General features: G+C 42.4%; 4 protein-coding genes across 7 annotated transcripts; 3 read left to right on the top strand and 1 right to left on the bottom strand.

Moving 5' to 3' along the window:
• Positions 1-454: 454 nt before the first annotated feature.
• On the top strand, positions 455-3829 carry LOC6621501 (glutamyl aminopeptidase). Its single transcript, XM_032721160.1, has 6 exons — positions 455-679; positions 748-1103; positions 1259-1403; positions 1458-1991; positions 2054-2982; positions 3048-3829. The coding sequence occupies exons 1-6, from the start codon at positions 491-493 to the stop codon at positions 3721-3723; spliced, it is 2829 nt and encodes a 942-aa protein (XP_032577051.1). The 5' UTR covers positions 455-490; the 3' UTR covers positions 3724-3829.
• A 304-nt stretch (positions 3830-4133) lies between these two features.
• Positions 4134-14153, top strand: LOC6606549 (glutamyl aminopeptidase). Of its 4 annotated transcripts, none has more exons than XM_002031314.2 (7): positions 4134-4226; positions 4290-4678; positions 5619-5989; positions 11500-12462; positions 12528-12671; positions 12755-13246; positions 13304-14153. In XM_002031314.2, exons 1-7 carry the CDS (start codon positions 4217-4219, stop codon positions 13977-13979), a joined length of 3045 nt encoding a protein of 1014 aa, XP_002031350.2. In that variant the 5' UTR covers positions 4134-4216; the 3' UTR covers positions 13980-14153. The 4 variants fall into 4 exon arrangements, with proteins under 4 accessions (XP_002031350.2, XP_032576667.1, XP_032576666.1 ...); XM_032720776.1 differs by lacking the exons at positions 4134-4226; positions 4290-4678; positions 5619-5989 and adding exons at positions 6297-6569; positions 9932-10339; positions 10826-11312; XM_032720775.1 differs by lacking the exons at positions 4134-4226; positions 4290-4678; positions 5619-5989 and adding exons at positions 6297-6578; positions 9932-10339; positions 10826-11312.
• LOC116801419 lies at positions 4913-5388 on the top strand. The gene is made up of 2 exons (XM_032720777.1): positions 4913-4990; positions 5052-5388. Exons 1-2 carry the CDS (start codon positions 4963-4965, stop codon positions 5243-5245), a joined length of 222 nt encoding a protein of 73 aa, XP_032576668.1. The 5' UTR covers positions 4913-4962; the 3' UTR covers positions 5246-5388.
• Positions 14154-14246: 93 nt separating the features above from the next.
• LOC6606547 lies at positions 14247-14562 on the bottom strand. The gene has a single exon (XM_002031312.2). It carries the CDS (start codon positions 14526-14528, stop codon positions 14367-14369), a length of 162 nt encoding a protein of 53 aa, XP_002031348.1. The 5' UTR covers positions 14529-14562; the 3' UTR covers positions 14247-14366.
• Positions 14563-24363: the final 9801 nt, after the last annotated feature.

Below are 24363 nucleotides of genomic sequence, written 5' to 3'. Positions count from 1 at the left end.
CAATTAAAACATAAATATTTATCAATTTGAGCAATATACGCAGACCTTTAATCTTTAGTAGCTCTATTAAACTATGAATACGTAAAATAAAAATCTTTTTTGATAATATAGAGGATTCTCTTTTTCTCAGTGATGTGGAGAGAATCTAATTAAAATGGCTAAGTACCAATAGCACAGATTTGCGTTAGTGAAAGAGTAAAAGTTGACTTAAATGATGTTATTAAACCCATAGCACAATTATGGTGTCATAAGCCACGCGAATTCATACCCTACCACTCCGTATTTTCCCACTTTCTCTGGCTTTTACCCTATCGCCCAGTTGACCGTAATCGCGGCTATTTTGCCAATCACTATCGCAATCGCCGAAGTGAACATAAACCATTTCCAGTGCACACACTATCAAATAATCGAATATTGGGCAACAAGTGGTAAGAGTTGGTTCGAATGACCTAACGCTAGTTAGTCGCTCGCGACAGGTGCGATTGCTAAGATGTTCCTCAGTGGCTATTGGTTGCAGGTGGTGCTCTCCTGGGCGGTGGTGGCCTTTGCGACGGCCACGGTGGTGGTGGCGGTGCAGAAGGCTCAGCTGGAAAGGGACCTCCGTGATGTACAGGACAAAATCGATGTGTTCGAGGAGTGGAACGGAGAGGGCCGCACTCGCATCAAGCGTGAAGATACGGTGTGTAACCATTTGCTAATCAGTTGAATCCATTTAATATATAATAATACCATAATCTCACCCTGAAGACGGATTACCGCCTGCCCACGAATCTGGTGCCCACGCACTACGAGCTCTACTGGCATCCGGATCTGGAGACAGGCAATTTCACCGGACAGCAGAGGATCAGCATCAAGGTGGTGGAGGCCACCAATCAGATTATTCTGCACTCCTATCTCCTGGATATCACAAGTGTCTATGTGCTGAATAGAGAGGTGGAAAAGTTCGAGCTGGAGGAGGAACGTCAGTTCCTGATCATCACTTTGACGGAAGAGCTGCCGGTGGACGCCAGTATTACTCTCGGAATCATTTTCGGTGGACAGATGAAGGATAAACTCGTGGGTCTCTACAGCAGTACCTATCTAAACGAGGCAGGAGCTACCAGGTATTTCCGATATTTTTACGTTAAGCCCAAAAGTATGCAATGAGTTTTCATGATCAGATCTGGATTATAAGCAATAACGATGATTATGTTTTAATAGCAATTTTGATGATTTTTTCTAAATTTTTATTTGAATATTTAATATGTTTCTTGTGCAGAACCATTTCAACCACGAAATTCGAACCCACCTACGCGCGTCAGGCCTTCCCATGCTTCGATGAGCCAGCCATGAAGGCCACATTCGCCATCACAGTCGTTCATCCATCGGGATCCTACCACGCCGTTTCCAACATGCAGCAAACGGTGAGCTCAAGTAAACAAACAATTAAAATGGGTTAAACAAAATTAAAATATTAGGAATCCAATTATCTGGGTGACTATACTGAGGCCATCTTCGAGACGAGTGTGTCGATGAGCACCTACCTGGTATGCATTATTGTGTCAGACTTCGCATCCCAAACGACCACGGTGAAGGCCAACGGAATTGGCGAGGACTTCTCAATGCAAGCCTATGCCACCTCGCATCAGATCAACAAAGTCGAGTTTGCTCTGGAGTTCGGTCAAGCAGTCACGGAGTACTATATTCAGTACTATAAGGTGCCCTATCCGCTGACCAAACTGGACATGGCCGCCATTCCCGACTTCGCCTCCGGCGCCATGGAGCACTGGGGATTGGTCACTTACAGGGAGACCGCTCTGCTGTACGATCCCAGTTACAGTTCCACGGCGAACAAGCAATCGATTGCCGGAACACTGGCCCATGAGATTGCACACCAGTGGTTCGGAAACCTGGTCACCATGAAGTGGTGGAACGATCTATGGCTGAACGAGGGATTCGCCCGCTATATGCAGTACAAGGGAGTCAATGCTGTCCACCCGGACTGGGGAATGGTAAGGAAATGTAAAATACCGATTTCAATCCTCAAAGAAAATATCTGATATTTACCAATCAGCTGGAGCAATTCCAAATCGTGGCCCTTCAACCCGTGTTGGTATACGATGCCAAGCTATCATCCCATCCAATTGTCCAGAAGGTAGAAAGCCCCGATGAGATTACGGCCATATTCGACACCATCAGTTACGAAAAGGGAGGATCCGTGATCCGTATGCTGGAGACACTTGTGGGCGCCGAAAAGTTTGAGGAGGCGGTGACCAACTACCTGGTCAAGCATCAGTTCAATAACACGGTGACCGATGACTTCCTCACCGAAGTCGAAGCTGTGGTAACTGACTTGGATATCAAGAAACTGATGCTCACCTGGACCGAACAGATGGGTTATCCGGTGTTGAATGTCTCCAAGGTTGCAGATGGTAGTTTCAGGGTTACCCAGCAGCGATTCCTCTCCAATCCAGCCAGTTACGAGGAGGCTCCTTCAGATAGCACCTACGGATACAAGTGGAGTGTTCCGATTACCTGGTTTGCTGATGATGGCTCAGAGAACAGCTTCATATACGACAACGACGTGGACTCTGTGGGAATTGCCGTGCCCAGCGAGGTGCAGTGGATCAAGTTGAATGTCAACCAAACGGGCTACTATAGGGTCAACTACGAGGAGGATCTGTGGGCCCTGCTCATCCAGCAGCTAACCACCAATCCCGCTCGTTTCGAAATCGCCGATCGTGGCCATCTTTTGAACGATGCCTTCGCTCTGGCGGATGCCAGCCAACTATCCTACAAAATTCCCTTGGATATGACCGCTTACTTGGCCCAGGAGCGAGACTTCGTGCCTTGGTATGTGGCCTCCAATAAGCTGAGGTCGCTCCATCGCAGTCTCATGTTCAGCGAGGGATACATCTCGTACCTCACCTATGCCAGAAGTCTGATCGCCGGCGTATACGAGGAGGTGGGTTGGACTGTGGACGCCGACAATCACCTGAAGAAGTACGCATATAAGTACCAACTTCTTGTTCTGAAAACATTACCCCCTAATCCCTATTCCTTTGCAGCCGCCTGCGTGTTTCCATTTTGACCGCCGCCTGTGCCCTGGGTGTTCCAGATTGTCTGCAGCAGGCTTCCGAGCGCTTCAACACCTTCCTGCAGACTCCGACCAGCCGACCTTCCCCCGATCTTCGCGAGATCGTATACTACTATGGCATGCAGCAGTCCACCAGCCAATCGAGCTGGGATCAGTTGTTCCAACTCTTTGTGGCCGAAACCGATGCCAGCGAGAAACTGAAGCTGATGTACGGATTGTCTGGCGTACGGAACAGCCAGTATCTGTTCGACTTCCTGGTTCAGGCCTCTAGAGATGAGAGCATCGTCCGCTCCCAGGACTATTTCACCTGTGTGCAGTACATAGCCGCCAATCCTGTGGGTGAACCTGTCGTCTGGGAATTCTACCGCGAACAGTGGCCCCAGCTGACCAACCGTTTTGGCCTGAACAACCGCAACTTTGGACGACTTATCGCCCAGATCACGGCCAACTTTGCTAGCTCCGTGAAACTGGAGGAGGTTCAGCACTTCTTCTCCAAGTACCCAGAATCGGGAGCTGGAGCTAACTCCCGTTTGGAGGCCGTGGAAACCATCAAGTACAACATCGAATGGCTATCCAGAAACGAAGCTGACATCAGCAACTGGCTAAGTGGAACAGCCTCGCCGCTGACCAAGGAAAACCAATTGTAAAATTGTATATTGTATCTAAACCGGCCATTTAGCCAATAATTATAGTTGCATAAGCGAAAATTCCGTTCGAGTTCAATAAAATGAAATTCCAAAATCAAACCATAAATACAACCCCCATATTTTCATTCATTTTATCCACGGCAAATGGCGATTTCCATGGCTCCTAGGAAATAATTGAAGATAGAGTCTTCGAGAATATGGTCAATGCGGAATCATGACCGTGCGTAATTATCCTGAGTAATTAGACTGTCCAGTCATAATAGTCGATATATGCCCTTGTTGGCCTCGTAAAAGTAATAGTCTAGCATAAAACGAATTTATCTGGACACGAAGCTATATATTATATAGTCTAGATATCGGCCAGCAATCTGGTCAGGTTTATCAAGTCCAAATTGTGGGGTCAGATTCGCAACTTGCATTCAGTTTCCAATTTGGCTTCCAGCCTAGTGGAAGCAGTCGAGTAGTTCTCATCGAAAAAAGATTATCCCTAAAAATGGTTGCCTGTGAGTTTTATATATAGAATAGCATATCCAGGAGAAACAGGAACCAATGTGAACTCGTTTTAGGGCTGACGGTTAAGTCAGTGGCCATCTTTTTGGGCCTGGCCTCCACTGCTTTTTGTGTGGCCACGATTGTGCTGGCCGTTCAGAATGCGGACCTGGAGAACGATCTGCAGGATGCCCTCGATAAGATCGACGCATTGACGGCGAACACCACGTCCACGTCCTCCACCTCTACCAGCACTTCCACGACCCCCACCACTGCAAATCCCAATAGGCCCACGGATGAACCCGAGCCTGGCTCTACCACCACACCTGGCACTGGAAATGACACAACCTCCAGTGCAGGAACATCTCCGGGTGGAACTACGCCATCACCCAGTACAGGAAGCACTTCCACCACCGCCAATCCCATCTATCCGACTTTGCCGACAGGACTTCCTGATCCTGAAAAGGTGAGTGCAGTGCAAGCAAAATATATTTCATAGCTCTAAATTATATTAGTTCAGAAAAACCCTCACACTGAGTGGGAAAATTTTCAGCGATTAGTCGTAAAGTCGGCATGGCTACTAATTTCGAATTTATTAAGTTCCAACTTAGTCTTACTGGTCATTTCAAGTGCTTATCGCTTGGCTAGCTTTTTTTCCCCCCTTTTTTTATCATAATACAAAACGGGTCTAATTTCTTGGGTGTTTTAGTTAGTTTAATTGCGGCTAACGCAGTGTTAGGAGTCACAAAAATGGGACACACGCAGGACAGGATTAAGGGTATTTATTGATAACGAAGGAAGTTTGGGGAAAATACCGAGATACATGTATACTTTTATAGACTGGATCACCGCTGAACGCGTGGCTATATTCTTTGGTCTATTGTCAACCTGCTTGATCGTGGCCCTTGTAATTGTGGTCGTCCACAGGGATAATTTATGGCTGCAGTTGGACGAAGCCAAAAGGATGTTGGATGTCCTGGAGGAATACATTCAAAGCCACTTGCTGTCTACCATTTCGGATAGAAATTCATGAGAATTAGGGTGCTGGCAAACGTTCAAAAAGAATGTTTGCAAATATATATCTGTTTCCAAAAATGTCCCCAGGTTATAGCAATAAAGGCAAACGGATGAGAAACCAAAATACGCTTAGGTTTCAAACTATTTGTTGTACAGCGATTGTTGTTTGATATCTGAAATTGCACCTCATAAATTAGGACCCTAATTTCACAACATTTAGCCACTATATCCCGCGAAGGCATATGTGTTGCAACGACGTCCACTTTGTTTACGACCTGACCACAACAGTGCTGTTTCCTATCGCCACCTTATCAACGCATTGCTCACTTTATAGGGCCAAAGCCCATTATCGATGGCGTGGATATTGAACAAACTTTACGACCCCGCAGATCGAATGGCGCCTGCCCACGGAACTGACGCCCATCAAGTACAAGGTGTACTATCATCCCGACTTGAAGACCGGCGCCTGTGAGGGAACCGTGTCCATCCAGTTCCAGCTGAACGCGATCACCAACCTGATCGTCCTGCACGCCAAGGAGCTCAATGTGCACAGAATCAGCATCCTGAACATGATGGCGCGCATGCGCGTGGCCATCGATAGCATCAACTTGGATGAGTCCCGGGAGCTGCTCCTGATCACGCTGAGGGAGGTCCTCAGTATGAACAAGGCCTACACACTGTCCGCTAGTTTCGACTGCAATCTGAGCAGTCTGGTGGGCAGCTACATCAGCAACTACACGAATGCCGATGGAGTTGATAGGTGAGTAATTCTAAGGTATATCTTGTAGTGAATAACATGTTGTTAGCATGTCTAGACTAAGATGCAAGATTTTAGGTATCTTTGTTAAGTCGTAATATTTATGTAGCTAAGATCTAGTATCTAGTAATCTGCTTTGTCCGCAACTAGTACGATTGCAAGCAGACTTGTGAATACCGCTAATGCATTGGAGATCACCGCATGTTGGGGCCACAAAAAAGCCGGTCTCAGCTGATGAGAGAGCTTTCCGGAGAAGCTCGAATGCCGTGACAACTTTGGAGCCCGCTTCAGTTGGAAGTTCAGAGCAGAGCGCGACGGTCGCGATAGAAAAGAGCGGACCCCGTTTGCAAATACACGATCTCAATTACGATTCTCGATTCCCCTTTCTTCTCGCCTTTCTTCGTTTTCTCGGATTTCTCGAGTGCGCGCCTACGATTTGAATCAAGAATGATAGCTGTCCGGCAATTGCCGCTATCAAATTAGATGAGTGATATTCCTCGGACCCGGCAAAGTGACAATTAATGCCATTCGTAGACAAAAAAAACAGAAGAAAAACGAGACACAAAAAGCCGTGATTTCAACTGTAAATCAAGTAAAAGGCATAGTGCGAAATGGGACGAGAATAATAGATAATAAGTGGCCCAGATCAATCAGATACCGTTGAGTCCGCTCCAAAAGCTCCACGCTAATACCAAATGACCATTGTCAACGCAGCGCCGTTATGCGATCAAAATTCTAGTTTTAATTGGGCGCATTGAGGCGATCACTATTTTTAATATTCGCTGAAATGCGACCACCGGATTCTATGCCAACTTTGACTTTCAACGGCCATTCGTTTCGATAAACAACGGGCCATCGCAGGCTGGCCAAGAGAACTCCACATGGCTGAATCAAACAGGTTGCACCGCTCCCTTCTTCCATCTCCCCTCCTTCTTACCCATACCCCTATGGGACCGCTGCAAACAGGCTTGGAGCCCAATGCATACATAGTTCACTTGCCGCGCAAGTTCTTGGCCTTAAATCGGCCACAATCGATGCACTGCGAAAAAAGAAAAGAATTATATCTATCGTAACCCATTATCAGATTATATCGGTATGCCTCATATCAACAAGAAAAAGATTTTGTTTATATTTGCATTCTTAGATATTTTATCAACAAATGTTACCAATCTTATAATAAGAAATATTGATATAACAGTTATTTAAATTACCAATCTTATAAACATATGGCCCTAAAAATTCTAGTGATAACAATACGAATACAATTACAGCAAATAGACCTCTTCATTAGATCTTCAATTTGATGATTTTTTCTTGCTGTGTATCTGTGGTTGTTGGCCAGCAAATGCGTCGTGTTTACATCTCCAATGCGGCAAATACTCAATGGCCGCTGAGAAAATACTTTCTTCAAAAAGCCGCAACTAAATGGGTCAACATCATTGACTGCCAAGAAACTTGTTGTCATAGTAGTTTCCCCTCCCCGTTTCTCACTGTGTTTCCTGGGTTTGTTTTGTTCTTAAAAGTTCAGTCGAAGCTCGGTGGTCAAACCTTTTTTCATTTTCATTGACACTGATTTCTTTTTTGTTCTTCTTAGGTGAAATAGAAATTTTTTATTTCCAAACTGTTGGAAAGAACCTTCGAAAGTGCAGGGCTTTTTAATTCGATTTTTGTGCTAATAATTTAAATTAATGACTGTTGGCTGAATTGATAAGGCGCTTGACACCTTTGGCAGGGTGTTAATTATACAATTTAACACCTTGAAGTTCATTGCTCCATATACTGAAATATAAACAATTTCATTGATCTTTTATTTATAAAATATTTATTGATTTCAATGAACTGTTGATAAAGCTTACATAAATATTTGTAAATATCCCATGTTTTCGAGTTTCCTATTTTCCAATAATAAACTTATTTATAAAGTTTATATCATTAAATTCATAGCATTAAATTGAGCAAGTCAAGGCCGAAGTTTCCTCACAAATTTTATAGTTTATTTGTGTTGAAAGTGATGCAACCCATTGATTGATAGTAAATTTATTTCGCATTCCGTTAACCCCAAACATGCAAATTGTGGCAATCATTTCTTTGTCAACGCATCATCCTTTTATTTATTGTTTTTATTTGAATTTTCCCTTTGTGTATATCGTAAATTGCAGGCACGTATAGTCGACCTTTGTCAATTTCATCCCATCGCGGGTGTTATGGGTAGTATTTCCATCATGTCTGGGATTCACTTTGAGTTTTTGGGTGTTTCTGGGGCGCACTTGTCACGTATAACGATTTGCGACTTTGTGTATATTGTGAAAGTTATGACCTTAAAAGGCACGAAGAACGTGTTTCAAATGTAAGCTTTCGGTTTCGAATTCCCAAATATAAATGCATTTTAAATGCATTTAACAAACTTATAATGGATTGACAAGCAGTGACAATATTTATCCAAATCACTTTATCTTACCACACAAATGGTTACTGTTCAGCTTATGATATGATCCACATGTCTTACATAAAATTATGTTGAGATTAATTCCTGTTTAAGCTGCTGTATTGCGCATTAGTTTTTTTTTTCTGTGTGCTTTCGACTCGATCTACAAAGTAGTGAAATTTATGCGACTCATTAGCCAAGCATGAGAACTGTTATGTTATGGCTTGTGCCCCCGCGATCATCGCTTCATCGGCTTCAGAATGCCGAGATATCCACATCTGTGCAATGGGGCGTGTCCGATTGGCTGTTGGAAGTCGGAGATATATGAACTCATATGGTACATATATATATACCGACCATTGTCTGCAGATCTTCTGGTTGCTTTTTTCCGGCGCTCATAAGGTGGTAGTCATGCAATTTTGTTGACTCCGATGTGCGGTGGCTTTGTGCGATGTGCGCTCCCTAATTGAGTCAGCATTACATCATCCGCGGAAGATGCAAGGGGGCGTATACGTATTATACCATGGGTATCAGAGACAATTGCCTGCCGGCTGGTGAAAATTAGCATATTCTGCAGCCTCGAATTCCTCAATTCGCACAATTCCGAGTGAATGGTGGTGATCTTTTGGCTTAATGGGAGCTGAATAGGAGATATAGCTGTATATCCAGACATCATTTACGAAAAGCAAGACGTGGATCATGACTCTGCGGGCAACTCAATTCATTTCCAATGCTGATAATGGCATCTGCAATTTTTTGCCATCGCACAATCTGCGGAGATTTGTGCAACAGACTCCGTAAATTGACAGGCAAAAAGCCAACAACCTTTCGCGATCCGTCAATCAATCGTACACAGCGAGAAAAACTATGCATTATAATAAAAAAAAATAATGCTCATTACATAAAATTGAGGTGTTTTAAAAGTATTGTTTGCTACTGAATTTCTTAGCGTTATTATGTAGAGACTCCTCCATAGAAAGTCGTATCATTGCAACAAGCCCGGGGATTCGGATTGCAACTCCTGCGGTTAGCCAGCCCAGTTCCAACACCAACTTTATAAACCAAACTAAAAAATGGCTTCGAGTATTTGTAGTAACAATTTCACGAAATGACCAACTTCATTACGTGACCGTTGGCGGGGACTGGGGGACAAAAATAACAGGCATCTGATTGATCTGCAGCGAGTCGAAATTGAGGCAATCTCCACCTGGAGATAGAGTGAAATGTGACGGAAGCTGAGATGCCCCGCCTCCTTCACCTGGCACCACCATAAAAGCCGGGTCCATAAGCCCGGGTTTGTTTATAAGCAGCTCGGAGATTATTAAAACAGAAAAAACTGATGATGGCAGCGGCGACGCATGTAATTCAGTACGCGACTTTTATGATGCTCTCGAATTACCCCGCCGATGACACAATAGATTGCATGAAGTTATGGCGTTGTGGGACAGCCCCTTAGTTGGCCGAAAACACTACAGTTAGAGTGAAGCTTACCGATCGCGTCATTTAATAATGTTTTCCAGTGATTTACTGTTGTAGAACGCACCCAGTCCAGTAAAATAAGACTAGAAACAGCAAAAGGAAGTACAATTAAGAAGGAAAGAAACTAAAAGTCATGTATACAGCGAAAAACGTACGCCCGCGCAGCAGCCTCTCCACAGACGACAATCACCGGATCAAGGACACCAATCGGCCCCACAAGGCCCGCAGCAACACGATCCTGACCCTCGCCGCATTCTGCGTCTTCCTGCTAGTCCTCTGCGGCTTCCTGCTGGGCGCCCTCGTCTACGTGGGCAAGAACATAGCCGAGGAGCACCAGAGGCAGCAGCACGCGAATGCTTCCCAGTGGGCCTTGAACTCCACCATCCGCACAGTTTACGTGGATCGGGACCAGTTGCTATCCACCAAGCCCATTATCAGTGTACTTTCAGGTTGGTTTGTGTAGGGGGGAACAGAAGCACCATTGGAATTTACCAAAAGTAAATGAACCAGTCAATTCAAGCGCTTGTATAAAATCGGAATTTAGAGATCTCTTACAATTGTTTGCTATTTTTGTCACCATAGTTGGTAACATACAAAGCGAAATGCTTCTTTACGTATTATGCATGTTTCTTTTCTTCAATTGTCAAATTTTTAAGTTTACTCAAAAAAAAAAATGCAAGAAAAAATTCTTAGTAGCTTGAAATCATGTTTGAATTTGGCGCGCATTCTTAGCGGTAAAAATACCAAATGAATCTATCCAAGTTCACAACCTTGCTGCCCTCTGTTTGGTATATTCAAGGGAGTATTTAACATTACCAAGCACATTTAAGTAAATCATTTTCGACCCACTGTCACACTTTTCTGTGCTTTTTAGAGACTGATAGAATTAATAATATTGGCCATCTTATTGATAATTTAATCGCACTCAAAACCAGATAGTCGCGTTCACACCACCCAAGTGCCTACCAGCAGAAAATCGAGCATAATGGCCACTGTGGCGCCCGCTGTAAAAGCCGCGAGCAAGGTGCTCCAGAATCTGGGATTCCGGCTGCCCAAACAGATTAAGCCAAGCAAGTACCGCCTTCATTTGCGGCCCGATCTCGGACGGAAGAACTATTCCGGCAATATAAGCATCAGCCTGCAAGTCCTGGAGCCCATAGCCTTCATCCCAGTCCATGTGAAGCAACTGAATGTGAGCACCGTTGAGGTGAAGCGCCTGGATGAATCGGGAGCGCCGCTCAAGGACATCACCCCCACGCTGACCTTTGCCCATCCGGAGTTTGAGTACTGGGTCACCGAGTTCGAACAGCCGCTGGAGGCGGGAAACTACTCACTGCTGCTCAACTTTACGGGATCGCTTGTAGATCGGATTACGGGGATGTACCAGAGCTCCTACTTGGACAAGCTGAAGAACCGCTCCAGGTAGCCCGTCTACTAACCATCGAAAGCTACAGCATGCTCCTCACTAACACAGACAAAAGACCCTAATTTATATTTGAATATTCTTATTTAACTACAAAAACACCAATTTTTTCTTTAGCGCACTGATAATTGTTTGTTGTTTAGTCTATGATAAACAATCGTGATAACGTCTTTAATCCCTTTTCAGATCAATCATCTCCACCAAGTTCGAGCCCACTTATGCCCGCCAAGCCTTCCCCTGCTTCGATGAGCCCGCTCTTAAAGCCCAGTTCACCATAACGGTGGCCCGTCCAAGTGGTGATGAGTACCACGTGCTGTCCAACATGCCAGTGGCCAGCGAGTATGTCGATGGCGATATCACCGAGGTGACTTTCGCAGAGACCGTACCCATGAGCACCTATCTGGCCGCCTTTGTTGTGTCTGATTTTCAATACAAGGAAACCACTGTGGAGGGAACCAGCATTGCATTGAAAGTCTATGCCCCACCAGCGCAGGTGGAGAAAACCCAGTACGCCCTGGACACTGCGGCTGGCGTGATGGCCTACTACATAAACTATTTCAATGTTTCGTACGCGCTACCCAAATTGGATCTGGTTGCCATACCCGATTTCGTGTCTGGTGCTATGGAAAATTGGGGATTGGTCACGTTCCGAGAAACGGCTCTTCTGTACGACGAATCTACCAGTTCCAGCGTTAATAAGCAGCGTGTGGCCATCGTCGTGGCCCATGAATTGGCCCACCAGTGGTTCGGAAACCTGGTAACTATGAACTGGTGGAACGATCTGTGGCTAAATGAGGGCTTCGCATCATTTCTTGAGTACAAGGGAGTAAAGCAAATGCATCCAGAATGGGATATGGACAATCAGTTCGTGATTGAGGAACTGCATTCGGTGCTGACCATTGATGCCACCTTAGCCTCCCATCCGATTGTCAAGTCCATTGAGAGTCCAGCTGAGATCACGGAGTACTTCGATACCATCACCTACTCCAAGGGAGCCGCCTTAGTACGCATGCTGGAGAATCTGGTGGGCGAGGAAAAATTGAGGAACGCCACCACCCGCTATTTGGTGCGTCATATCTACCGTACTGCCACCACCGAAGATTACCTCACCGCAGTCGAGGAGGAGGAAGGCCTGGACTTTGACGTGAAGTAAGTAATATTTTTGCCTGATAGAAGGCGTATTCCCTACATTTAATATGTTATGTAATCTGCAGGCAGATCATGCAGACCTGGACGGAGCAGATGGGTCTTCCGGTTGTGGAGGTGGAGAAAAGTGGAAGTACTTATAAGCTCACCCAAAAGCGTTTCCTGGCCAACGAAGATGACTACGCAGCCGATGCTGAAGCATCGTCCTTCAAGTAGGTGGAATCATTAAAAGCTGATTAGGTTTTTAAAAAACTCTAGCTAGTACTCCGTACTTTAACAATACTTCTTTAAACAGCTACCGTTGGTCGATTCCCATTACCTACACGAGCAGCATCAACAATGAAGTCCAATCATTAATATTTAACCACAATGACAATGAGGCCACCATCACGCTTCCTGGAGAGGCCAGCTGGATTAAGATTAACACGAATCAAGTGGGATACTACCGGGTGAACTACGGCAGCGAACAGTGGGCGGAACTTATTTCGGCCCTGAAGAACTCCCGGGAAACCTTCAGCACCGCCGATCGCGCTCATCTGCTGAACGACGCCAATACCTTGGCCGCTGCCGGACAGCTTAACTACTCCGTGGCACTGGATCTGATATCTTACCTGGAGAGCGAGCAGGACTACGTGCCCTGGAGCGTAGGCACCTCCGCCCTGGCTACTTTAAGGAACCGCGTATACTACACGGATTTGTACACTAATTACACCACCTACGCCCGTAAACTCCTTACGCCCATCGTAGAAAAGGTCACATTTACCGTTGCAGCCGATCATCTGGAAAAGTAATTCACTTTAGACATTGGCGTTCTTACACTTATATAATTCGTTCTATTTTTCAGTCGCCTCCGCATCAAGGTGCTGAGCTCAGCCTGCAGCTTGGGACACGAGAGCTCCTTGCAACAGGCAGTCACGCTGTTCAACCAGTGGCTAGCCAGCCCCGAGACCCGACCCAATCCGGATATCCGCGACGTGGTCTACTACTATGGTCTGCAACAGGTGAACACAGAGGCCGCCTGGGATCAAGTGTGGAAGCTGTACCTGGACGAGAGCGATGCCCAGGAGAAGCTGAAGTTGATGAACTGCCTAACCGCCGTGCAGGTGCCATGGCTGTTGCAGCGATACATCAACTGGGCCTGGGATGAGAGCAATGTGCGCCGACAGGACTACTTCACCCTGCTGGGATACATATCCACCAATCCGGTGGGTCAGAGTCTTGTGTGGGATTACGTGCGTGAAAACTGGGAGAAGTTGGTGGATCGTTTCGGCATCAATGAACGCACCTTGGGTCGTCTGATCCCCACGATCACTGCCCGCTTCTCAACAGAAACCAAGCTGGAAGAGATGCAGCAGTTCTTTGCCAAATATCCCGAGGCTGGAGCCGGAACCGCGGCCCGTCAACAGGCGTTGGAAGCGGTGAAGGCAAACATCAAATGGCTAGCGGTCAACAAGGCCCAGGTGGGCGAATGGTTGGCCAATTACGTTCAACAGTCCACCGTCACCAACCGCATTCAGTGAACACTAAACTCGGCCATTTGCACCTTGTAAAATATCAGTAATGTAAAAACTACCAATGGAAGTGACTATAGTCTTAGCTAACTAGTGCAGCAAAAGCATTTCAAATATGAACGAAGAATTGTGATTGCTTATGATATTTTTGAAGAAAATACAAGTGAAAAAAAATTTGTGTAATTTTTTTTCTGAAGGCTTGGTAACTAGGAATAGTTATGGTTGTTCCTTCCTTTCCAAGTTTTAGCAAACCTAAATAAATAATATTTTTTGTCATAATTTGACAAATGGTTGAACAAGGTTGCATACTCTAATGCAACTACAATGGTTTATTTTTTGTTTATGGTTTATATATGTTTATCGGCAATGGGAGACACCTTTTTAGGTGTCTAGCCTCTAGCCGCTAGAGGTGGTAGCGGCTGTGGTGGTAATCCAGGGGCAAAGTGGTGACCGCAACATGCAGGCGATTAGGAAGAAGGTGGCCTCAGTTGCCGGAGTGCTGATTAGCATCAGTAGGGAAACCACCAAGATGGCCATCAGGAAAGTAGAAGACTGCATGATAATTTCGTGATAGTTTTACTCTGCTTGATCCAGAACTACCTTTTCCTCCGATAAATCCCCTATTTATACGAACTCTGAGTCTGCGGCACTATTGTTTTAAACAGACCCAGCAAATTTGCTAAGATGATACGGCAATTGTTCATGAACACTTGCAATAATTTGCGCACGCTTTCAGCTGAAGTCGCTTTCAGCTGAAGTAGCTTGTAAGTGTCGATTAAATTGTAACGTTTATACAATATTTATCAAATATCTGTTTTGGCAAAATATGAACTACTTACAAACGACAAGCTAATTTTATAACGAGTTCAATGATTGATGCGAATTGTTATTCTAGAAAATGTATTTTTAAATTAGATTTCTAAATTAATCGTTTTTCGAGTGTAAAATAACAGTTCCAAAGTTTTCAAAAAATAGAATCTCGGGAGTGGCCATTTTTTGTGAGTTTGAGAAAGAATCGGTTGGGTGTCTGAATTTTATGGCTACATTTTCCAGATAAGATCGAGATATATGGTCAAAATCACTTTCCTCTACCGATTACATACTTTCCAACGTATCAAGCATACGATTAACGAGTATAAAAATATATTTTCTTAAGTGCCAAGGGCCTAAAAGACACCACAGGCAAAGTTATTCAAAGTGGAACTAACAAGACTTTCAATTATATTTTATGTGAATTTTTATGGCTTGTTTCTCGGCACACGCACATGATTGGCTTCGATTGTACCTAAATCCGTTGATTGCCAGATTTCGACCTTGAGGAGAAACTCTGTTCATATTTATGTGTTTATTATCCCACACGAGGGAAACATTTCATTGCATACTTTCTGGCTGGGCGACCAATGAAATAGCGGAACCGGAAATAACTAACGGAGCGCTAGTGTTTGTTTAATTCCGTTTGCGTGGGATTTTATATGGCCAAAAGTGTTTATGCTCTGTGGCCAGCACGAGGGACATAAAACACGGCTTTTGTTGACAAGATCTGACGTAAACAGGACACTCTCCGAAATTGTTTACGAGTGGAATTGATAGCGCTGTGTAACCGATTAGGAGGACGCTCGAAAGTCAATCAGAATCACTCAAATGACCCGAGGCCAATACGCAAAAACGGAAAAAATGATGACGACATGTCCTGGGCTGTGGCCCATGGGACTGCATAAATTCCGATTCGGCATCGCTGAATTATCGCTATCATTCGCACAATAAATGACAATATTTTGCAGCAGCAATGAAAGTTCAACTTGCGCCCCAATAATCTGCCGCCACCATGGTAACGATTTATCTTTATATGCGACTGTTTCGATTTGATTTCGCTCGTAAATGGCGCGGGTCAACGGCGATTTAAGGTTAAATATCAGTTTGGCGGAATCTTTAAGAAGCGTTTAGCCGCCACGCGCCAAGGTCGCACCACAATTGACTTGTCTGGGCCGCCCAACTATTAATGCATTGTACGAGGCCCAATTGAGACGAGATAATGAACATCGGGTCGAATCAAGCAGACGGCCAACTTCTGGATCTGAAACTGTAACAGCTGCAGGCGTCCAAATTGGCCATCCAACCGGAGTCTGTTACCAATGCAAGCCATCTCATTTGCCCATTGTCTATGCCCCTGTGTGCCATAAAGTTTGCCCATGCCGCAGAGGTCTGCACTCGAAGAAATAATTGATGGATATTTGAAGTGGATTGTACTTTTTTTAATCCGAGTGATTTCAGCTCATCCAACTCTGCCTTTCAATATGCAAAATGTTTTTTGAAATGTATTTATATTTTGATATTACTTTCGTACTTTTTATTTATTTAGGTAAATAAAAAAATCAGATAACTAATAGTAGAAAAATAATAAATTTTCATTAAATGTTAAAGCATTCTATGTTGTTTTGTCCAGTGTATGAATAGTTGGCCGTGGGCCAGGCGAATAAGTTTGCCTCTCCTAGCAGCGAATGGGTGAGAAGCAAGCCATTTGTAATCAAAATAAAAGCAACTTTAAATTAAACGCGTCTTGAGCTTTTCTGAAATTTATATACACGGCTTTGTTTAAAACTAAGTAACAACAAGGTTCGTTTTTAATGTATTAAAGCTATTAAACTAATTTATTTTAATTTTTATGTCAAAATCAATTATTTATGACAAATGAAGAAAGAAAACGGTCGCATGAATTTTTCGGCTGGTGATTACCATTTCTATGCACTCACATGCTGGTCGGCCAATAAAAAATAATTGCCTATCCTGCCAAACACCATAAAATCCGGGTGGGGAAAAAATGCGAAGACAGGATTGACATTCGCATGTTTAAGTGTTTACGCTCGCTATCAGACATCTAAAATGGCAGTCGTATGGAATATTTTCCCAATTTGCTGCAGGCAAACTTTTATGACCACAAAACCTGTTGAAGCGCACTGCGATGGCTTAAGAATGAACCAAATTAATTGGTGACCTGGCGAAATTACTTCATTAGCTGCTAATTGAATTGGCTGTCTCCTGAACGGTGCTGAGGGAAATCAGCAAGCGGGAGGGCTCTCGACATGATTAATATTGCATTTTGTCAGCGGCGAGACAAAAAACAGCCCAATTGGGGTAAATAAAAGACAAAACGAAGAAGCACCGAAATGCCAGGATGTAACCTCGTTTGTGTTATATATGAACGGAGACCGCTTTTCCGGTCCGGCTCCTCCGCCCCAGCCATTAATCTCAATTTCAAGGGCAAACATTCAATCAACCCAAGGGCGCGGTACAGGCGGATCTCCTAATTAAAGGCACATTAAGCGCTCGTTTAAATTAAAGTGCCACTTAAAGGACCGGTCGAAGAATGTGCGCACCGTTTCCATGGCTACTCCCCATTCACAGGCAACTTGCGACACTTAATGGGCTATGCAAATCGAGAACTATTGGCAATATTGAACGAAATGAAAGCGGAAAAAAAATATTAAGTGAACCATGCAAAAGTTGATTGTTAAAGAACACTCACTTTTGTGCTTTAATAATAATAAGCATTTTTGCTTTAATAATAAACACACGTACATTAAGCTTTTTATGAACTCCTTTAAATTTTTAATTTTTATATATTTTCAGCACCTACTGAAAATAATGTAAGCTTCTCGTTAAATTATATCTGTATATAAAATAGAAAAATATTTCTATTTATAAATATGTTTAGCCACTATACGTAAGACTTCTGTTGAATAGCTTAGTTTATTAGAAATATTTCGATATATATATATATATATATATATATATATATTCTATATAAATATTTGTGTGTGAATGGCATTATACAGACAGAGCTAAGCCAAAAGCATTTTAAGTATCTCAATAGAAAAGCAATTAAGCTCTTGAGGAATATAGATACTAGTACAGGCAAAAAAACAACAAAATTTTGATTTCAAGTATTTGAAAGTGTATAAAATGTTTGCAATTTACTTATTTATTGGCAAAAGCAGTTGACCGTCGTCGGATTATAGTTGTATGCAGATTACGGCTCTGAACGTCGTCCTGATGCCACTACTCGTATCTCCTTGATCCTTGTTGTGAAAAAGTGCATAAAATTTATTTTGGCTTGTCGCTGGCAGTAAAATTGTTGGTAAAGAAGTGCCATAAAAGCCTTTAATGGCGCGACTGTCTGTAATTAAAATCCCACACGCGCTGTCGCTCTCGTCTTCCTTCGGCATGAGCATGCATGTCGTATACGTGATGTGAGTGAACTCTAAGCCCATGCGACTTTAAAATGCAGTTAAAGTACTTTAATTAAACAGAATGTATTCGTGTGCCGCCTATAGTTTCAACTATATTTTTTTTAGTTTTTTTATGATAACTACTAACATTGTCTGTGGCCGGAATGTGGTCCTTGATTTATGGCCATTTGTTCTTCGCTTTCCAAACAGGCTCATAAATACACAAAAAATGGCAAAACAAATAGCAAATGTTTGGTAACAAATGGCACTTGGCTAGATGAGGAAAAATGTTTTTTCAACTGCAGTGGTATTCAGTTTCCTGTTATGCAATTCGCCAAATATCAAAGAGCCACGAAGTTAACAGCTAATTTAACTGCACTGCAATTATTGGGCAACGTGGCTCGTGAGCACGCTGCGTATACTTAATTTGCCGGTGGTAAATAATGGCAAAACCATTTCGTTTGGTTTTTGTGATTGCGAAAAGCAATATGCGTTAACGCATTTCCCAGACTCTGCAGCTCCGTTCCCTTTAGCCTTCTCTTGTTTATGCCATGCGCCGAGCATTTGTCTTAGCCCGGCCTGAACCGAGTCCGACATCCCGATAAGCTACGTTTATTGGAAAAGTTTCGATGCCAGCGGGCTGGGTTGCCGCTTCGACACTTATTTGAATTTATAACCCAACAAATTGTGCAGCACTCTGCACTGCGTTTGCTGCATTTTAATTAGATGCGAACCTCACGGCCGCCTGAGTGCAATTAAACTTTTAATAAACACTCTAAGTAAAACTCATCAAATTAATTAATGTGTATTTTATAATATTTTTGCGCTTAAGATAACTGAATAGTAGAATGAGTAGATAATTAGTAGAATGTGCGTTACTTTAATGCAATGAAGTAATAACCTTTATTACCGATCAAATGCAAATCAACTTTTTTTTTTGTTTCAGTGAAACTAACACCCAGATTTGCTAGATTAACGACTTTGAACTGCCCGCAATGTGACATCTTTTGGTCACGCCTGTCCAAGCTGGCTGACAATTGTGGTGGGCGCTTCATTTACGCAAAATTCATTAACATTTTACATACGCTTCATTTTTAATGAACTGACAAATCTGTGCGGCTTCCCCGACCTCTCGTCAGGCCATAAATAAATCCGCGCACAAACGCAAATTTCCTCGCGGTCATATAAATCTTTTCCAAAAAATTACACAGAAATGCCTCATGCGTATTTATATGCAAATTAAGATGTTTACAATATTCCCGATGGCTACACTTTGATCTGGGCCAAAATACACGAAGGCGTTCGCTACGATGCCGCCAAACAATGAATCATAATTTTATTGACGGATGAGGTATTTGACTCTTTAGACGGCAGTGGCGTCTGCGTTGCCCATTCCACGGAAAAATCGTAGAACACACATTTAAATATAGAATTGCACATATCAACACAATTACGTTGGTCAGTTGTTAAGTGAATATATCAATGCTCTATAAATCATAAATAAATCATCATAAATAAATAATCATAAATCATAAATAAAAATTGAGCTATAATTTTGTTCAATGTAAAATAGCAAAAATTAATGTTTACAAACATGTTTAAATGATTTTTATTTTTATTATTAATTTTCATTTTATCTGAATTTTGTTCATAATTTAGAAGATTCATTATATGTTTAAAAGAGCTTGATAAGCCAACTGACTCCACTCACAGTAGCATGCATAAATGAATTCCTATTCATGTTTAGTTAGTCATACATTTCTTGAAACTGATAATCCATTCCGTCTCATCAAACCCATCATTCATTCATTCATACGCTATTAAATATTTTCCTTTATACTTCACAACGAACAAACCTAGCCAGCGAATGGAACTTATCGCATTCGAATAAACGGTTAGCGGACTGCTTCGGCTTAACAACTTGTTTTCCGTGTCGGCGTAAATCAAATGCCACTTTGTTGTGCTGCTCATTTCACTTTTGTTGGGGGCAAGTCAATCAAAATATTATTGTATATCGTACAAATGGAAACCGTCGACGAAGCCGTCACTCTTTGCTCTCACGCACACACTTACACGGCATGGTGCAGCGAAAAGGGATCGCAATGCGTAGAACCACCCACAAAGCAACACCCACCGCTCATTCACATTTACACTCCCATTCGCACTCGCATTCACACTCACACTCACCGACGACCACCCACCGACGTGCCACGCAAATGAGCTGCAAGTGCCAAGGGTGTGTGTGCTGTGAGCTGATGTTTTTCATGGCTTGTTTACAATTAATTAGGATTGTTATGCCGCCATTCGATTCAATAATTTCTTTGTGCTAGACGGTATTTTTTAACAGCCAGTCATAAATTTGCGGTCTTGTTTTGGTAGCGAGCATTAAATTTCGGAATCCGACTGCATTTATGGTCCCACGTCTTGGCGAAGTCTATGCCTTTGATATTCCATTTGATCTGTTCAGTTATTATATACTTTGTAGCAATTAAAAGGGAAATGTGTTATTAATAGCTATGATTTAAAGTTGAAAAGAGCAATTCCCGTTAAAAAATGTAAAGAAAATAACATTTGTTTTATTGGTTTATTTTCCTATTGTTTTGATTTACCTGCATTCATTGCTTGCTTAATTAAGAATCTGATCAAAAAATGATTATCATATCAAATACGAAATAAATGCAGACTTCCAAATAACTGGTTTTTGGGCAAATTCTTTGGGCGTTCCGATTAATATTTTGCGAAACCATTGATGCTGGTCTGAGATAAACCAGAATCGTAGATTTGCCATTGGTTATTGGCGCGCGATTGGTCAATGGAATTATACAGACTCTTTTGAACATGACAACCGCCTATTTTATTTTTTTTTATATATTTAAAGCTTGGACTAAAATTAACCTTAAAATATGCATTCTTTGACAGTTAGGCCTTAAGCCCCTTCTTTATGCATCATGCATCATAATTATGGCAACTGTCAGCTATTTATAATTCAGTCAAAAATAGCTTTTTGATTTGCCGGCAGGGTCGCACGCCTTCAAAAAAAGTGTGGCATATATTAAATGCATATAAAAAGTATATGTATGTATGAATAAGCGATAGCTTGTGCCATTTGAGGAGCTGATTTTGGTGTTTTGTTAAGAATTATTTACTTTACTTCAGAGCTTGGTGTTCGACATCGAAAGCTTTTAAAATATATTCAACGAATTCCTGATGTTATCAGAAAACTAGTTAAGAAATCGATCTGTATATAAAGTGGGTATTGTATACATTTTGCTAATCCGATTCTGGATTTAGGGAGTGGTTATACATTTTTTAGTCACTGCTTACTCATTATTAAATTACATGTATTTAATTAAACTATTTATATGACTGTCTGATTACTTTGACAGCCCAATTCCAACTACCATATAAATTTGTTGGATTCTCTTTGTCGGAAGGAAGCTTAAGTGACTCGGCAATAAAGGCGTCGCCTGGGAAAAGACGAGTCAGCGATTGAATTGCGGTTTAGTTGGTGTTTAGGCAATCCGACTATATTGAGCTCCTTGCTCCTGTCAGACCCGATCAAATTCGCTTTTATGAGTACACTCCCACGAGGAGTAAGTACGTGTGAAATGCGCAAAACAATGCCATTTCCATCGCAGCGACAACACCCACAAAGCCAAGAAACCAGATCCCTGGCCAGGGCTATAGGATGAAAGCCATGGGGATTGTACTGAGTAAATACATAAAGCTGCGGCACAGAACCCTGGCGAAAAGTCAAACATATCACATCGACGACCATGTCCTTAGCACAGTTTCCAAATGGAGGCATCAATCCGCACGTGCCAAGTGGATCCGCCAGCAGAGCCATCTACTCCATAGCAAGAGGGATTCGATATATGTTGGATGAACCGGTTGAGACCCAGTAAAGTGCGAAACTCACTGCCGCGTATGTTTCCAAACGCATATGTGCGTGAATGCATTAGGGTGGACCAAAAACGGATGTCGCTTCATATAAAACATTCATTTACACATTAAGTTATTTTAATTTTATTTAGTAAAGAAATAGTGGCTACTAACATCCCTAAAAAATCATCTAGAACCATAGCGTAGTTAGCCTGTGAAGTTTTTCAGTTATTTTACTCCTTTTAGCTTAGTAAACCCTAACATACACTCTCTGAATTGCAATATGTGCGCCTGGCTGGGCAAGCTCCTAATTAATAAACTGTTATGTTATCAGTGGGGGTTAAGTGGTTGGTGCTCAGGCGATTTTGCAGCTTATAAATTCCATTTAATTGTTCCACCGATTTGGAGGGACGCGTAAATCGATGGCCGCGGAAAGTAGGAAACAGTATTTTATGGCTTAATTGCTTCAGCACGCCCACCTCATACACATTGTGTGTATATGCGGCTATCGATGGTTTAGTGAATCTGGCACATCGTCCATTTGAATTGCTAACATGGCTCATACATATAAATGAAATTGAGAGTTTATTGCACAGTCAATGGGATCGGCTTGGCTTTATTTTGGTCCTGCCATCGCCATCGCCTCTCCACCGAATTACTTATTTATTTCTTATTTATGCGTTATGACGGTCGCAGTGCCTGAGTGCGGCACATACTGCGTATGCGTGATATGAACAAAGGCTCATCGGGGAATTTAAAATAGGAGCAGAAAAGGCTTTTAGGCCAACCCGTAAATTGAATGCTTCAATTGCTTTCAGTCTACTATACCATCGAGACAAGTGATAGTAAATTTGCACAAAATGAAACCCACTCAAATTTATTGTGTGGTTGGCAAAGGAATGGTTATCTACGAGTTTTCGTTGCTATTTTCGCCGTGCACATAAAAATGATGAAGTTCATCGAAACTATTTGACAGCCTTTGACTTTTATGTCGCATAAATGATGGTCGACCATTGATGGAAAAGGGTCCCGACCCAGACAAACAGACGCAGAAAGTCGTTTCGGTCGCCGGCCATTAAAAAGTGGATCGACTGGGCGTGTGTGACGGATTAGCATCTTGTATGTGGCATTAGGGAGTTGACAATATTGTCTAAATACCAAGAGTAGCTCATAAACCAAATTTGTCCTTCTCCGAATTTAGCACGAGGAAAATCGGCCCGGGCAAACACTATAAACTTTTTGTTCTTCTACAAGTATGTAAATAAGGTTGTAGAATTTATATGAATAGATTTTGGTATTCAATGACAATTTTATAAAATTTACGCTTCACCGGATTTTGCATTATTTGTCTAAGATTTAATAATTGCATCTGGCATAGAAGTAGTACATGTACCACTGATTTTTCCAAAGAATTACCAAAGAATTTTGTAACACCTTTGGGAAAATACGGATTTGAACTTAAGCAAAGAAAAATCTGCCAATTAGTTTAAAACCTCAACAAACGTTTTGATGTTGCATAAGCCTCTTGGTCTTCACAATACTTCGCCAGCTAAAAGTGAACTAGGATCTAACTTGTGCTTACCCAAGTGCAACCGAAAATGAACATTATTTCTGCAACTGTTGGGCAAATTAAGGAAACTTTTTGTGGTTTCAGTTACTCGTTTCAGCCACATTTTGCCACCATATGCTGCACTTTATGAATTAAAAGCCATTCATTTTGGGCTGCACACACGCAGAGCCTGACAAATTGCATTTGCTGAAATTAAAACTAAATGCACTGGGACACTGCGTTATGGCATGCTAATTAGTCACCAACGGCGGTTTTCAGCGAATGTTGGCCAATCGCGAGAATGGCTTTCATCCACTGTCTAGACTCCAGACCAAAAAGCGAATTTGTGCGCCAGATAAACATCTTAATGGCCAGGGATTATGATGCAGTGCCCGCTTTTTACTGACAGTCATTAGCCAGACGCCCATTGAACCCTCTTCTTGATAATCCCCACTTGATCCACACTCTTTCAAAAAAAATATATTCATTAAATGGGAAATAAATAATTACTTTTAGATGGCTGTCTGTTCTCTAAGAGAAATGTAATTAATGGATATTGAATAACTGACATATAGATAACCGTTTCTATTGGACTGCTAATATATTGTGTTTAGCAAAGTCGATCAGCTGTTTACAAAATTAAGATCGCTTTTATATTTAAATTGCATTATAAAACCATTTGGGTATCACCCTTAATATGTATTGATATATCACTGTACTCCACATACTGACGAAA

Source organism: Drosophila sechellia, chromosome 3R, assembly GCF_004382195.2.
Source record: "Drosophila sechellia strain sech25 chromosome 3R, ASM438219v1, whole genome shotgun sequence".
Classification (NCBI taxonomy): Eukaryota; Metazoa; Arthropoda; class Insecta; order Diptera; family Drosophilidae; genus Drosophila; species Drosophila sechellia.
This window is presented reverse-complemented; position numbering and strand designations above follow the sequence as displayed.

Coding starts and splice junctions, on each gene's coding strand:
- LOC6606549 (XM_032720776.1), top strand. CDS start 10,024: ATGTATACAGCGAAAAACGTACGCCCGCGCAGCAGCCTCTCCACAGAC. Junction 12,672..12,754: donor GCTGAAGCATCGTCCTTCAA/GTAGGTGGAATC, acceptor TTCTTTAAACAG/CTACCGTTGGTCGATTCCCA. Junction 13,247..13,303: donor GCAGCCGATCATCTGGAAAA/GTAATTCACTTT, acceptor TCTATTTTTCAG/TCGCCTCCGCATCAAGGTGC.
- LOC6606547 (XM_002031312.2), bottom strand. CDS start 14,528: ATGCAGTCTTCTACTTTCCTGATGGCCATCTTGGTGGTTTCCCTACTG.
- LOC6621501 (XM_032721160.1), top strand. CDS start 491: ATGTTCCTCAGTGGCTATTGGTTGCAGGTGGTGCTCTCCTGGGCGGTG. Junction 680..747: donor GCATCAAGCGTGAAGATACG/GTGTGTAACCAT, acceptor CTCACCCTGAAG/ACGGATTACCGCCTGCCCAC. Junction 1,404..1,457: donor TTTCCAACATGCAGCAAACG/GTGAGCTCAAGT, acceptor TTAAAATATTAG/GAATCCAATTATCTGGGTGA.
- LOC116801419 (XM_032720777.1), top strand. CDS start 4,963: ATGGGACACACGCAGGACAGGATTAAGG. Junction 4,991..5,051: donor CACGCAGGACAGGATTAAGG/GTATTTATTGAT, acceptor ATACTTTTATAG/ACTGGATCACCGCTGAACGC.